Genomic DNA, 17,247 nt, shown 5'->3' on the forward strand with positions numbered 1-17,247 from the left:
TGACCTGCCTCTGCACCTACGGTCCATGGACTCTGTAGAGAGCTTTAAGAAACACCTCAAAACCCTCCTGTTCAAACAGGCTTTTTAGTCTCCCACCTGACCCAGGACCACCACAAACTGATTACACTCTATGTATTCATCATAAAGTACTCCATGTGCCCCCCCCCAGTCTCTCTATATCTCTATCGCTCTCTCTTTTCTCCTCCTTTACTCTCTCTCTTTAACCCCAACTGGTCCAGGCAGACGTCCATCCTTCAGGAGTCTGGCTCTGCTCCAGGTTTCTGCTGTTAAAGGGAAGTTTTTCCTTCCACTGTCACCAATCACAAGTGTTTGCTCCTGAAGGATTCTGTTGGGTCTCTGTAAACTTGATTTGATTTTGATTTGAATTGATTTGATTTGAATTGATAAAGCATTTTGTGACTGTGAAAAGTGCTCTATAAATAAAATTTACTTACTTACTTACTATGTGTTCCTGTTGTCCGGTAGGGGGCGACATGCGCCTGCAGTGTTGGCTGAGTGATACCGTAGAAGAAGAAACATGTCTGACGTTTAGTAGCTTTTTGTTTTAACAAAAAAACACACACAAAACTATCTGTAACTGTGTATTTCTGCTTTGCGAAGTTGTATACGTACTTTTGTAAGGACAGGGTGTGGGTCTGTGAAGAAACAGGTGAAGGCGGACAGCAGACTGACGGTGAGTAGAAGACACAACATTACAGACGGATGCCCGTTACTGTTGGCAATGTCGCACTACGTTGGAAAATCTGGCAGTTTCTCTGACTTTTGTTGAATTAAACTCGCAAAACATGACAACTTAATTACTGAAAGCCTTTACTAATAGGTCGAAAGGAGTAAATGGGAGAGGAAGTCTCATATGCTCCGTCTTGACTCCAGTAGTTTGACTGGTAATGCTACTTAGCTAAAGTTCATAACATTGCTGCCGTTAGCAAACAGCCTACGTAGCAGGCACTGCGGACCTGAGCTGGAATGTAGACAGCGATACAGTTAGAGTTTAGAAAGGTGGACTATGGGCTCAAAATGACTAAAGTACTGTAACTTTTCTTTTTCAATTTAAAAATAGTAGTAAGTAGTTTTTTTTTTTCCATACTTTATTTACAAAATACCGTATACACATCGACCAGAACATGGCATGCTCGAGGCGAGGCAGGAAGAAATGAAAAACAATTACATAAATAGGTAAGTAAATTAAATAAAATAAAAATAAAGGAATAAACAAGAAGAGGAAAAAACAACAATAATAATAATAATAATAATAAAATAAAAAAAATAAAAATAAATAAATTACAACTTAAATTCGTCACGTAAGGCTTTAGTGCAAAAGTTAAGTGTGTCTCGATAGGATTTCAAATAAGATTTAAAGACCACAAAGCTGGGTTTCTGATTGGCAAATTTGCTTGTGTGTATATGAAATTTAGCTAATAAGGAAATGAGATTAAGAATAAACAATTTCCGAACAGGCAAATCAGTAATAAAGAAACCAATTAAAATATCTTCAATTTTGAAGTTAAAAGAAATATCCAGCTTTCTATTTAATAAAAGATTGATATCACACCAAAAAATTTGACAAAAGGCACATTCCCAAAACAAATGAGTTAATGTTTCATCCGAATTATGACAAAATGAGCAAAAAGGGTCGACTTTGATCTTATACTTAATCAGAGCTGAATTAGTTGGATAACACCTATGGAACAGTTTTAAAGATACCTCTCTCACTTTATTCGAAATAAAACACTTCCCTGGTAACCCTAACTCTTACCCTAACCCTAGCAGTAAGTAGTCACACTGCAGTATTGTACCAACCTTGCATCACACATTCTAGGTAAATTATGTTAACGTTGCTTTATACTAGTTTCCCACTACATCCCAGAGGCTAATACTGACTCGTTCACTTCACTACATTTGTCTGACAACTTCTGGTACTCGTTACTTTATATATGACGATCTCACATAATGTATGGTATATAAACCATTTCAACCAGTGTTTGTCAACCATGGAGTCGGGACTCAGTGGGGTCGCCTGACATTTCTTGTAATTGATAAAAAAAAAAACAACAAAAAAAAACTTCCTAATAAAAACTATATGGTAATTTGAGAGAGACAATCCCAATTCATAAAAGACATGACAAACTGTGAGTCTGAAACTGCAGCACTGTGGTTCTGTTTATCTGTTTATCTGTCTGTTTATTTGTCAAAGTAGTTTCAGATGCTGCAGCTCTTTCATAATTCATAGTTTCAGTTCTTGTTTGTTCAGTTTTAATTGTCATCCTTATAAATCCAAGCTGGACGGACTGTACATATCCTGACCAAGGAAAATAAAATTCTCACTTTATGCAGTAATCTACACCTGGCTTTTCTGGCGCCACAATAATATACATTATATAGACTAAATGTCCTCTAAAATTAACATTTATTTGCAACATAGTATAGCAAACTATTACATGATCAAAAACAAATTAATTTTAGCAAAAAAAGGTCTCAGTTTTGAATGTCTGGGGTTGCCAAAAATTTGTGATGTTAAAATGGGGTCACGAGCCAAAAAAGGTTGGGAACCACTGATTGAAACTATTGTGCATTGTTAAAGGGTAAAGTCCAATTTCTCACGAAAAAGAAAAGATTAGCTAGAAGTAAAGTCAAATTCTGAAAACATGTTTACTCTTATTTCCTTATTAAGAGCCTTAAGATGTATCTGGTGTTTCTGAACATAAAATTGGAAGCAAAATATCTCAACCTAGCTCTAACGGTAACTTCCTGCTACAGCACTTATGATTTATTTTGGTAATAATCTAATGATGTCAGATATAACGGTGTGACTTACTTACACTTGGGTACTGTACTTTTACTTAACCTTTGTGCATCCCTCTGATTTACTACTGTCTAGGGACCCTCAAGACAAAACTGTTCATACACAACAAACTGCTATCAAATAATCATAAATCAATGTTTTTAATTTTTTCTGCATAAATCTGTCATTCCCCTTCAGCTCTGCTCAAAACTATCAAAGATTCAATCATTTTCAGAATGTTAACCCTTTAAATGCCAGTCTGAATACATGATGTCACATCATACTGATGTAGCAACAACATTGATTTCAGTTTCGGTGTAAGTCCATGAGGCATTTTCTGCCACAATGGACCTGCACTACACAAAGACTGCTGATATAATGAATTCAGTGTTATTGCTAATCTTTGCCATATCCCAAACTCTGACTTAAAACAATGACTCTGTCATGTATTATATGGAAAATATAAAATTTTTTGTGTCGTTTCTTTTATTAAAACATGTGCCACCACATATACAAACTGACTTTTAAAGGGTTAAAATCCTGAAAAGCAATAAACTTTTTGTAGATGTGAGCAGAGCTGAAGTGGTGTTCAAAGCAGAAAAATATTGATATATGATGATCTGAAAGCAGTTTTCTCCATGTACATTTTTGGCTTGATGTTCTTCAGGCGGTACAAAAATGGACTTTACGTATAATAGACCTATAAAATTATCATTAGATATTGTATTAGATTTGTCTAAAAAGAAAAATTCTCACAGAAATGATCACTGGACCAAAAAAGAAAAAAATGTTAGCCTCATAGCATAATTGCTTGAGTCATATTTTTGCTCAAATTGTGAAATCAGCGTAACTCTACTCTCCTAACACAGCTCCTTCTTTTCATGCAGATATCATAATTTGGCCAAAAATATGACTTAAGCAATTAATCATGCTATACAGCTAACAAAATGATAAAATGTACAAAAATGGCCTTAGGGGTCCCTATGAGTTATGTAGAAGTTGTCATATTGTACTGTGTAATAGAGTATTTTTACATTGCTGTGTTGGTATTTTTACTTAACTGAAGGATCCAAATCTTCTTCTGGACTACAACACTGTTGTGCAGTAATTGCCTGTAACCACATGGTGTCCATCTTTAACAGTGTTTATCTAATATTTACCTTTTCTGTGTATCTTAGAAGGACAATTTTTTTTCGCAGGAATGATCTTGAGCAGTGAGAGTTTGTGGCGGCATCATCAATAGCTGTCACCACGGCGGGGGATCTTCGGACCTCTGTCTGCAGGGTGGTCATCTACCTCCAAAGGGACATGTCTGGGGACAGCTGCCTGCCACAGTTTCACATCCAGTCCAGTTCCCCAACTTCCCCAGCCTCTTCTCTGGCTTGTCCCAAGACCAAGACCTGCAGTTACCAGGGAGCAGTGGGCCTGGGGAACAAATATGTCCGCCTCAACGTTGGTGGGATGTTGTTTTATACCACACTGCAAGTGCTGACAAAGCAGAGCTCCATGCTGAAAGCTATGTTCAGCGGAAAGAAGGAAGTGTTCACTGATAAAGAAGGTAGGCCAACTCTTCTGTTTTTAACAGAAATCTTTTTCTACAAGGACTCCTCGGGCTCTTAAAAAGTCTAATATCTGTCCAGTATCTAATATGTAAGTCTTGTGCATGCTGTGCGGGGCTGCTGAACTGATGGCATTTCAAAGCTAACAGTTTCTTGTGTTGTACATTTTCAGCTGTAACGTATCAGAATAGAGGTACTGAACAACAAGTTAGTAATTTCACAGCAATCCTTAACATCTAAAACAGGATATTGCTATTGTTATCATGGGTGTAGGCAAAATTACATCTGACAAACCTACATAAACCCTAGTTAGCAAGTGAACAACTAGGCTAGTTGTTGTTCCTACAAGACCAGGGGTCACCAACCCTGGTCCTCGAGGGCTACTGTCCTGCATGTTTTAGATGTTTCTCTCTTCCAGCACACCTGATGGTCGTTATCAGACTTCTGCAGAGTTTGATGATAGGCTTATCATTTGAATCAGGTGTGCTGGAAGAGGGATACATCTAAAACATGCAGGATAGTAGCCCTCGAGGACCAGGATTGGTGACCCCTGTACTAGACTGACATATCCATTGTCCACATAACTGCTACCCCTGTCACAAATATTTTACAACAGTCAGATCACAGTTGATTGAAATAATGGTAAAGCTTCTCCATTCACCAGTAAGAAAACTACCTGGTGAAACTAACATATTGTATCATTATTTCCACATCATTTCCACTATTTGACTTATCTTTTAATGACATCATTTCACTCTGTTTTTTTCCTGCTGCATACTCAGTAGAGAACTAGTACCATTGCTGCTTTTATTTAAAATTTTTATGCTTTATTTTAGGCCAATCCTTAAGTTCTGAGCTTTTTATATTTAGGTCATGTCATATCTGCCATCTTGATTTTTTATTAACAATAGGTAAACAGAAACATTCTATGAAATACAGAAGTATTCTTTTTCTATGTAAGGTGTATGTGTATAATTTATCTATTATCAGAATTATTAGCATTAGACTTACAATGGAATTAGGTCACTTGAATAGACAGTAATTCCAGTTGATTTGATTTATTTATTTATTTTGAACATGCAAAGAAACAAAATAAAACAAAACAAAATAAAACATTTAAATGGACAGAATCTGTCTTCAAGTACATACAAATCTGAATTTTGCATGGTCGAAAAAGAGTAGGAAGAAGTATGAACTTATTTAATCCAACCCCTCAGTGCTTTTACACCTTTATCATTAACTTGATAGAAGAATCAAACATTACTATTTTCCTAATTTTGGCATTGATCCACAACAAATACATAATGCAGTAACTGAATTACACACAATATAATCATGGCAGAACAGTCATACAAACAGACTCAACAATTCAACCATTTTCTTCAATAATTACAGCAGATTTATCAGTACATCATCCATAAACAAACAGCCCTCATTATCATTATTAAACACTGGACCTCTCAAGAATAATTTTTTTATAACTTTTTTTAAACTGAATTATGTTTGATATTTGTTTTATCTCCACACACAATCTGTTCCACAATTTCACTCCACAGATGGTGATACAGAAACTTTTTAATGTAGTGCGTACTTTATGAATCTTTAAATTTAACTTTCCCCTTAAATCATAGCCTTCCTCTCTTTCGCAAAACATTTCTTGAATGTTGCCCAGCAGTAAGTTATTCTTTGCTTTATACATTATTTGAATAGTTTTGAATTCCACAAGGTCAGTGAGTTTTAAAGTTTTAGATTGTAAAAATAGTGGACTTGTGTCACGAAAACCAACATTGTGAACGATTCTTATTGCTCTTTTTTGCAGTATAAAAAGTATTTGTAATGAACTTTTTTTTTGTTTCCCTAGTTGATGACGAATTGTTACACAATTCATCATCAACTATTGTGACAGTCCTGATAACTTCACCGGCTGCTTATTGTGACTGTGACATGTCTTGGCCTGTGGTTTGTGTCCAGGTTGGATTCTGATTGACCGCAGTGGCAAGCACTTTGGCAGCATCCTCTACTACCTGCGTGATGGCACAGTGGCCTTGCCCAAAGGTCGTCAGGCTCTCCTGGAGCTGCTGGCTGAAGCCAAGTATTACCTTCTGCAGGGCCTGGTTGAGCTGTGTCAAAACACCCTGCAGGTCAGCCCCCCTCCCTTAACCCCCCCTCCTGACTTGTATTTGATGCACAGATGCAAATGATGGACCATGAAGCCTTTTCTGGAAGGTTTATGTTCCTACAGAGTATATCTGGTGATAACATTTTATGCAGATTCATCAGTGAGATCCTCTCTTAAACTTGGTTAGAAATTACGGCTAAAAGTTGTTGGGTCATTGAAAAAGGGCAGTTTTCAATATTTATTATCTTGAACACTTCTTGTGTTTGTGTTTTATATCATTCTTCTTAGGCTGCAGGTTCTTTGAGCTTTGCTGCATAATTACTGTAGTTGTGAAAAATGTATCAGTTTCTGACCACACCATCTTCTTTGCATAGAAACATGTTCAAGCAAAGCTGTAGCCTCATCTCTCAGATCAGACCATAGTAGCCAACACAGCTCGAGAGCCAAGGGATAATAATGTTCAGCTCTCAATAAACAGCTTATTCTTTGGAATGTTTTTTTACGGCTGTAATTGTGTTATCTTCATTCTAGATAGTCTTCTATTAGGAAAAAGTAGTCAACCACCCCAGAGCAAGTCAAAGGGCGGAAAGAAGCTGATTTGACCTGCATTTCTGTATCATTTTAGTTCTTGCAGCATTGTTAATTTGTAACTTTTAGTTTTTGTGTTTTTTTTTTTTTGTTTGTTTGTTTGTTTCTCTGGGCAGAAGTTCCACAATAAGTTTACCATACACTGCAGTTCAAGTGATCTGAAAGGAAACTAGCCTTCTACATATACTCTTGGCTTGTTGACTTGTTTACATGCTGTAGAAAAATCTGTGATCAAACAGTTTTAGCCAAACAAAGCACTGGTCTTTTCACAGAGTGATGGGTGTGGTTAGGGGCCGGTAATGAGCAATCATTGTCAAGACTCTGTCAGACACATATTGACTTCATCAGATTCTCCACTCTCCTTGTTTTCCCAATTTTACTTCCTAGAATCCTCTACATTTCTCCTCTTGTCTTAGTCCCTCCTACTTGAGATGTGAGAAGAAGAGCTGAGGAGGAGATGCAGGCAACAAATTGAGACATCCTCAGAGCTGTCATTTTAAATAAATATGCAGAACAGCTCCATCATCTGTCTGTCAGTTTGATTATTTGGATTAACTAGTACAACTTCTGATTTCTCAAAGTCCTTCTGCTCTTGCAAAACTGAGTTATCCTTAAAGATTGCATTATGTGGATTCATAGAACAGTGTCACATCATTGGTCTTTATATTCAGTCTGTGTTTAGGACGGAGAGGAGGAAACTGTAGTAGGACATGTAGTTTCAAAGTCTGGTATTTCGTCCCCCAGTTACTGCCTCTTGAAGCTTAGTAATGTTTTCATTTGTACTCGAAGGGCTATGGCTTTGTGCAGTGGAACACCACTCACTGCTGCTCCAAATAAGAGCCTCACAGTGCACAGGTTTAATTTGGTTTAGACTACAGTGGATGGTTATGCCTCTGAGCTACACAGCACCGTAGGTTGCTGTACCATCTGTGCAAGACAAGTGTCAGTGGGTATGCATCATGCTGACAGATGTTCACAGGAATGTCTGCTGGGCTGCCAGAGTTTACACATCCTTTGGCTTCCAGAGGGAGGGATTGTGAGGCAGTGAGTCATTGAATTTCAAGCCCACTGGCTGTCATTCATTCATCATCATGACATGTAGTTTATGAATGAACAGCAGATAATCTGCCCTGTCACCATATAAATGCAGACCCAAAGACACCTTGACTACAGTAGGAAATGTAGAACTGGATAAAGAAACATCCTCCATGGTGTTGTTTACTGGGTGTTCTCACTGAAGGATGTACAATACACAGTATGAGCCAAATCTCACACTGACCACATGGAAAGGCCAGTTTCTTTTTTTTTTTTTTTTTTTTTTTTTTTATAAATGTGTTTATTGGGTTTTTTCTTTTTGAAACACACACATAAAACAAAATAATAAAACTAAACACAAAACACAGGCTGGGAGTGGTCAGAAAATAAATAAATAAATGAATAAATAAAGTTATACACATATAAATGCACACACACATATACATATGCACATACACATACCTTCAAGGCTATACATATGAAAGGTAGAGTACAGTATTCAGTATAATGGAAGCTGGATAGGAAAAAAGAAAATCATTTTTATACAAATGCTCTTGTCATTATTTTACTCACATTAATATCGTCAAGGAATGGTTTCCATATTCTTTCAAAGGCATTGGTCTTGTGGTACATAAGATAGGCCAGAAAGTCCAGGGGTATGAATTCCATTAGTACCCTATGCACCCCCCCCCCCCCCCCCCCCCACACACACACACACACACACACACACACACAACTGAGGGGGTTTTATCCCAAATCCAGTGCTGTAGAATATTTTTCCTAGCACAAAAACCCATAACATTATACAGTTTTTTTATGATATACATGGAAAGGCCAGTTTCTTACTATACTTAGATATACGCTGCTTGGCCCAAAAAAAAAAAGTTGCACATGCAGTATTTCACTGCACCATCTTTGGTGTTGATTACAGGAGACATTCACTGTGACATCTTTCTTGCCACATAACGCTTCTGTAGTGTCACAGTAAGGTTCATAATATTTTTTCCATCCATAGTTGCATTAATTTTTGATTATTGATAATGGAGAATTGGACCGCTGCATCAAGTCTTCATCACATTCCAAATTAGACCCTGGAGTTTATGGAGGCTAATCCATGTGTGAAAATGATGTCTCATTTTCCCTGAACCATTCTGTCACAAGCCTGATGATCCGGATCAATCCTGGAATTATCCAATCTTTTTGACATTAAAGAAATGAGAGGCTCCTTGCTGCAGTTAGAGTTAAATAACCTGTTACAGTTGAAACATTATTAACCACTGATGGACAGATCTGAACTATTTGCTTAGTTAAATCCAGTGAATGTCTCCTATAATCAAAACCAGGTGGTGCAGTGAAATATTGCATGTGCAACCTTTTTTTTTTTTCTTTTTCAGGTGGGCAGTGTACAGTTAATAAATAAAAGGTACTTACCTCATATTTGCTTAAATTTCTCCTTTTACTTAGAAATTGTTAATACCCATACATCTCATAACATAAAAGGTACATTTGTGTGGTCCATATCATACTTTGCTATCAAACCATGTTCATACCCAAAAGCAGGCCCTCTTTTAGGTACAAGCTCCATATTTTATCTTGTCTGATCAGAGCCTAATGTATAGTGTCATTCGAATAATGACAAATATTTTAGTAAAGTGTGTAATTTGAACACAGTGAGTGGAATGAACCACAGATAATAATAATGAAAAAATGGACATATTGCATTACAGATTGTTCCATTTTACAGCCCTACTCTGTACACGTGGTATCTAATAAGCCAAGAACTTGTATGTGTTTTGTTTTGGAATAAATGGTCCTGACATTTTGTGTGTAATAGGAATATAACTGAAAGTATTAGTCATGAGCTCTGACGAAAATGTTCCCCAAATCTGTGCAGTGACATTTTTGCACTAATTTCTTTCCGCTAAGTTGACCTGACATGTGATTTTTGCCAAAATGATACGTCTTCATCCACATTTAGCTGCCTTAAATTTAATGATTCAATGATTTCAGTGTTAAATATTAGCTTACAATCCAAACAAGAAAACACCCCCATGCTTCACCCATTTCAGCACCTGACCAAAAAGTGTTTTCAGTATCAAAGATTGAATTATCATGCTATTACCTCTAACTTTCAGTATGCACTTTTTCTGATGAACAGGGCAACAAAGAGCAACCCCTGTGTGTTATACCTGTGGTTACGTCCAGTAAGGAAGAGGAGAGGCTCATCCAGTCTTCTACCAAGGTGAGCACACAACTTGCATTATTATTATTTTTTATTATGAATATGGTATGAGTACCCAGTGTATTTTAATAAATCTATTGGAGCCGAAAATAGGGGGGAAACACCAGAATTTAAGAATGTACACCTTCAAGAAGGACTATGAATACAAATAGGACAGACATGCTGCTTTTTTGTCACTGTACTCCTTAGATCTGGGATGTCAAACTCATTTCAGTTCAGGAGCCACATTCTGCCCAATATGATCTCAAGTGGGCCAGACCAGTAAAATAATAACATAATAACCTATGAATAAGGCCATCTCCAAACTTTTCTCTATGTTTTAGAGTAAAAAATGTAAAATTATATAATGAAAATATTTATGTCTCCAAACTATCCTTTAAAAATGTAAACATGAACAACCTGAAATTTCTTAAGAAAAATAGATGTAGTTGTGACAATATTACGCCTCATTTCCTCATGTGCATTATAATTTGCAGATCACAGTGGATCTACAAAGACACAAAACATTTAGCACCCGGCAAAGTATTGTGAAAATTACACTTAGTTTTCTTGAGACATTTCAGGTTGTACATGGTTTTTCATGAAAAGATAGTTTTTTAAAATGTAAATATTTTCAAGTCGTTTTTCTTTTTTACACCAAATGAAAGAAAAAATTGGAGTTGTTATTATTTATAGGTTATTATGATAGTATTTTACTGGTGTGATCCACTTGAAATCATATTGGTCTGTATGCAGCCCCTGAACTAAAACGATTTTGACACCCTTAACTGTTAATTTCTTCAGTGTAATTTTTGCATATCATCCTTAGACCCAGCAATGCTTTTTTGTTTTCTGTAGGGGACAAGAGTTTCATAGCTTTACTTAGAAAAAAAAAATCCTGTCCACTGCAAAGGACAAAATTGCATCTGAAAAACTTGCATTATGCTTTTTCCAGTCAAGACAGTTATTTAATGTAAACAAGCCAAAACATTTACTCTCCAAGGTCTCAGGAGGATATGACAAATTCATCCCATGGGCCGGATTGGACCCTTTGGTGGGCCAGTTTTGGCCCATGGGCTGTATGTTTGACAACTCTGCCTTATGCCGTGTTTCCACTACGTGGAACCGGCTCGACCTGACTCGACTCTGGTACCAGGTCCTATTCCTAGAGACCGTTTCCATTATAGGATACTATCGACTTTACAGAACCTGGATGTCATAGCGATGCAGCATGTTACTTCCGTGTCGTCTGCTCAGAGAGTTACTGATAAACTCGCTCATTGCGTGTTGTCTCGTCAAGCTCATGCTGAATTTTTATGTCTGAACCTCCTCGACAAACCATGGTGTAGTTTTGTGGGCTGTCATCATGTGGATTAACCTACCGCTATATTTACTGTCAACTTCTGCATTTGTTTTTTGTAAAACGGCGGGTCACAGAGACAACTCTCTGACCAATCAGTGGTCTGCAGTGTTTACACGTCACATTTTAGTATCTGGTCCCCAGTTCTGGAGCCTCGGCGGAGGTGGTACAAAAACTAGTACCGGGTACCAGATTCCAGGTCCTTTTTTGTCATGGAAACGCAAAAAGGCCGAGTTGAGTCGAGCCGATACCATGTAGTGGAAACGCGGCATTAGATAATGGCAATATAGATCTAAATGCTGTTTTTCTCTGTTAGCCTGTGGTGAAATTGGTGTATAACAGAAGCAACAACAAGTACTCCTACACCAGGTGAGAAATCACACTGACTTCCATTATTACAAAGTAAATACATTCTTTTCATGTAAGTGAGCAAGGGTATCCTTGATGTATAATCTAATAAAGTCTGGTAAGCCACAGGCTGCAATGACGAGTGAATTATAAGACACTCTTAACGTCTGTTTTCTTTTGTCTGCACAGTAACTCAGACGATAACCTGCTGAAGAACATTGAGCTGTTTGACCGACTGTCCCTCAGCTTCAACGGCCGTGTCCTCTTCATCAAAAATGTGATTGGAGACGAGATCTGCTGCTGGTCTTTTTATGGTCAGGGTCGTAAGCTGGCTGAGGTCTGCTGCACCTCCATCGTCTACACCACAGAGAAGAAGCAGACCAAGGTGAGCAGGAGGTGTAGTAAGTTGCTGCTGTGTGTGGTTCAGAGAGGTTAGCTTTGACAGCCCAGACTACATCTCACTAACGTCGTACTGAAGCAGTACTGAAGCAGAACAGCTATTTTCAGTTTGGCTTTAATATACAGTGTCATTCAGGAATATGATGTATAAGATTTTGCTCCATCTTTAATCACAGCATAAGCAGTATAAGCAGCAGCCTTTAGATATTGACTCTCAGGGTCAAAGTTCAAGTACATTACAGCCTTAGTGCGTAATCGTTCTTGGCATCACTGGTTGTTTTGACTGAAAACAAGATTTCTGCATTTCACCTTGACTGTTTACAGCTGTAGAAAATCTGCCCTGAGATTCTGGCTAATCTCACATTTTTCTTCTTTCTTGTTAGAGATGCATGAGGTTAAATTTAGGTTTGATAGCTTTAGTCATTGATTGCTTTTAAGTTTCTGTTTGACATAATTCCGCTCTACACCATGGCTCATCATAGAAGCAGTGTAGTAGCTTCTACAACAGTGATATATTGGCTTCAGTTTTGCACAGCAACAGATAATGTGCTTCATTCCATCTCTTTACATTTAGTGTTTTGATGTGGACAGAGAGGAGACAACTGACAAAGGAAGGTGTTTTTTTTTTGTTTTTTTGTTTTTTCCTGTTCTGGTGCTTCATGCCCTGATTCCTGCCTTCTGTTACTTTTAATAGGGAATTAATGTATTTACATTCTATGTTTAGGCTGGGTTTATTTTGAACTGCTGAGCCTTTACACTCTATTTTACACTAATTTATTTATCAATGTTTGACTGCCTCTGGACATTGGTATTTCTTCAGAATGCCAGCCTGGGATTGGACTGGCTAATGTGTTACTGTCTATTAGTTATTTATTTTGGGTCATGGCTAGAACTTATTACTCACTTTTAAATATAAATTTTGTGGAAGTTGTTGTGACATTGAGAATTGTATGTGAAAGGATTAAGAAATCCCAGACTGGGTTCAGGAAATACCTGGTGCCATTTTGATTATACCAACATAATGTGCACGCACTTGAAAACCCTTGGCCTTCAGTCTGACACTCGCAGATCTCAATCTGTCCTCAATCCAGACCTCAATACATAATTGTATAACACAACGGACCTGTACGTGGAGAACGTGTCGATAAAGATGAGAGACAGTGAAAGTGGGCTCCCCTCATCTTATCATTGTTGTTGACTATCTGCTGCCCCCCGCAGTTGAGAACTAGTGGTGCATACCAAAGTTTTTGCACATACATGGACAGACAGACAGACGACCAGCTGATGACAATACCCTGCAGCCAGTGTGGCCAAGAGTAAAAGGAGGAGAACAGAAGTGCACAACAGAAATAATGGTAATTTGTGATTTGATGCATGTCTCTAAATGAGAGAGAATTATTCATTCAGGTGAGGTTTTAGCACATGCACATTAAAATTACAGCTGAAACAACTTATCAATCAATCAATCAAATCAATCAAATTTTATTTAAATAGCGCCAAATCATAACAAAAGTTATCTCATGACACTTTACATATGGAGTTGGTCAAAACCAGACTCTAAGCCAATTTACAGAAACCCAACAGAATCCTCCAGGAGCAAACACTAGTGACTGGTGACAGTGGAAGGAAAAACTTCCCTTTAACAGCAGAAACCTGGAGCAGACCCAGACTCCTGAAGGATGGCCGTCTGCCTTGACCAGTTGGGGTTAAAGAGAGAGGGTAAAGGAGGAGAAAAGAGAGAGCGATAGAGAGAGACTGGAGGAGAGGGGGAGAACGGGGGAGGTAGGGGGAGACACATGGATGCAGTTGATGAACAGATAACTGAACTAGAACATCTATGGAACTATAGAATAAACACTATCATAACTATATGGATAAGTGAGTGATGACGATGAAGGCAGGAGAGAGGCAGGACCACAGCAGCAGGTCCAGAGATGATCCTGGAAAACCTGTGATGATCCTGGGAAAACCTGTGATGATCCAGGGAAAACCTGTGAGGTGATAAAGCACAGAGACTCCAGGGAAGAAGTCAGGTCAGTAAGATGTATTCACTGGGGCGTAAATAGAAGAGAAAATTAGGAGAGAAAAGGTCAGGGAGAAAGAGGAGCAGAGAGGAGGTCACAGAGGAGGAAGATCATAGAGGAGGTCGTAGAGGAGGAGGAGGAGCAGAGCAGAGCTCAGTGTATCCAGATGAGTCTCCATCAGTCTAAGCCTATAGCAGCAGAACTCAGAGCAGCTGGAGCTGCCCTAACTATAAGGTTCATCAAAAAGGAACGTTTTTAACCTACTCTTAAACATACAGAGGGTGTCTGCCTCCCGGACCGAGGCAGGAGGTGGTTCCACAATCGTGGAGCTTGATAGCTGAAGGCTCTGGCCCCCATCCTACTTTTGGAGATTCTAGGGACCACCAATAAACCTTCATGTTGAGAGCGTAGTGCTGTAGATGGATTGTATGGAACTAAAAGCTCTTTCAGATCAGTAGGTGCCTGGCCATGAAGGGCTTTGGAAGTGAGGAGGAGTATTTTAAAGTCTATCCTAGCTTTTACAGGGAGCCAGTGCAGAGAAGCCAGCACAGGACAAATATGGCCTCTGATACTGGTTCTAGTGAGTACACGGGCAGCAGCATTTTGGATTAGCTGGAGGGTCTTTAAGGACTTTTTGGGACAGCCAGAGAGAAGTGAGTTACAATAATCTAGTCTGGATGTAATGAAAGCATGGACTAATTTTTCTGCATCATTCTGTGTTAAAATATGTCTAATTTTAGTAATATTACGCAGATGAAAGAAAGCAGTTCTAGAAATCTGTTTTATGTGAGAGTTAAGTGATAGATCCTGATTGAAAATAATGCCTAGATTCCTCACAGAGGTTTTGGGATTATCTTCTCGAATTGATGGAAAAAATAATTTTCTTACAATTTTCTTGAGTCGAAGCATCATTTCCTTAATTTTGCTGCCGGTAAACATTGGTTCCACTGTTGTCTTTAACATGGACGCTTATTGTGATCCACACAATGCTAGGATCGCTCCAGAGTTGTATGTTAGTTCCATCTTAAGTTGTTAGTAATATTTTATATATATATATATATATATATATATATATATGTATATGTATGTATAAAAATAAAAGACTGTAGGGCACATATTGTTTGTTGATGTCATTTGACTACTTTGTTGTTATATATATATTGTATAAATATACTTTTTGCCCTCGCTGCAGGGTATTGTTACTCGTTCGTCGTCTGTCCGTCCGTCTTTCTGTCCATATGTGCAAAAACTTTGGCGTACACCAGTAGTTTTCAAACGTCATTTCTTACCACAGTCAATGATAAGAAAACCCTGGTGTATATCTATGTGGATATTTTTCATATCCTTTTACTTTTTTGTGGTTGTTGTTTCAGCTGGTTCTGGAATAAAGGACAAGTTGTTTATTATTTTCAGATGGGTCTTTCTCACATTTTTACAATTTTTTTCAGCTATTCAAATAATGATTTAATCGAATTGAAGACAATAATCAATAGATTTATGGATTTCAAATATAACTTATAGCTGCAGCTCTAATTAGGATAACGTGATGTAAATAAACAATACAGAGGCATTACTTACATTCTTGAACTACATGGTTTTCTCTGTCATGTTGTATCTCAGGTGGAGTTTCCTGAAGCTCGCATCTATGAGGAGACTCTGAACACGCTGCTGTACGAGACGATGCCGGTGCCTGATAACTCCCTGCTAGAGGCCACCCGACGGAGCTACAACAACTGTGGCTCTCACAGCGAGGAGGAGGAGGGCCCTTGTGGTTCTGAGCTCCGTGAACGCGTCCGGAGAATCCATGTCAAGAGGTACAGCACATACGACGACCGGCCACTGGGACACTGACCACAAAAAGACTCTCCAACCACAACACCCTGGATTTCAGAACAGAACTTCGTTTTTGCTCATATGTGTGCCTTTCATATTACCTTACTGCCTGTACCACTATACCAAACAAATTGTGGCCTTGATACAACTGCACCACACTTCATAGTCCTGAAACTAGGTTTGACTGCTCTGTTTTTCATAATTTAAGAATTATCAGTGTATCCAGAGCAAAATCTTTAAATATCCCAAGAATTGGAGTTTTTGTATTAAATGTAGATTAGTAGTTGGAAGAAAATCACTAATGTGCACTATTTCTTCAAAGACAGACGGATATACTGTTGTAATCATAGCACTCAGACACTGAATCAACAGAACATGTTTTATATTTATGGATACAAATAAATATTCATAACAGGCTGTTATTTACCAAACATGTTCTGTGAAATGGACAGCCCTTGTGATCTGTTTTTCTTTTTTAGAATGAGTGTGCCTCTAAAAGGTTTGAATGCAGCTTACTATTATGGCGTTATCCAGATGTGAAGATAAAATGATAAAAGACCTTGTTAAACCGCTGCTGTTGTTCATTTATTATGTCAGCTTGGTTTCACTTGACTGCTACATTTGTTGTTTTGTTTCATGTAATATGTTTGTTACAGATGCACTGGGTTAATGAAGTACCACTGAAGCCAGAGACAGAGGTTTTTTTCTAAGCCAATCTCACCCATCTAGCACAGAGCACTTAGGCAAACCCTAAACAATGGAACCCCAGAGGAAAGGGCCAGATAAACTAAGGGCATGTGCCTCCTTAGTAGGGATGGGAATCGAGAACCGGTTCTTTTTGAGAACCGGATCCCAGTAGCTCGATTCCTTGGAATCGTTTACCTGTGTGCTTAACGATTCTGCTCATCAATTCCGCCTTCGTTGTGCATGCGCGATGACGTCACACATACGCTGCATT

General features: G+C 38.2%; 1 protein-coding gene across 2 annotated transcripts; it reads left to right on the top strand.

Moving 5' to 3' along the window:
* Positions 1-521: 521 nt before the first annotated feature.
* On the top strand, positions 522-16,859 carry tnfaip1 (tumor necrosis factor, alpha-induced protein 1 (endothelial)). Of its 2 annotated transcripts, none has more exons than XM_030152623.1 (7): positions 522-694; positions 3,982-4,361; positions 6,334-6,503; positions 10,263-10,346; positions 12,002-12,054; positions 12,223-12,418; positions 16,077-16,859. In XM_030152623.1, the coding sequence occupies exons 2-7, from the start codon at positions 4,112-4,114 to the stop codon at positions 16,305-16,307; spliced, it is 984 nt and encodes a 327-aa protein (XP_030008483.1). In that variant the 5' UTR covers positions 522-694; positions 3,982-4,111; the 3' UTR covers positions 16,308-16,859. The 2 variants fall into 2 exon arrangements, with proteins under 2 accessions (XP_030008483.1, XP_030008484.1); XM_030152624.1 differs by having other exon boundaries at positions 4,003-4,361.
* Positions 16,860-17,247: the final 388 nt, after the last annotated feature.

The sequence above is a fragment of the Sphaeramia orbicularis genome, chromosome 13 (assembly GCF_902148855.1).
Source record: "Sphaeramia orbicularis chromosome 13, fSphaOr1.1, whole genome shotgun sequence".
In the NCBI taxonomy this organism is placed as follows: Eukaryota; Metazoa; Chordata; class Actinopteri; order Kurtiformes; family Apogonidae; genus Sphaeramia; species Sphaeramia orbicularis.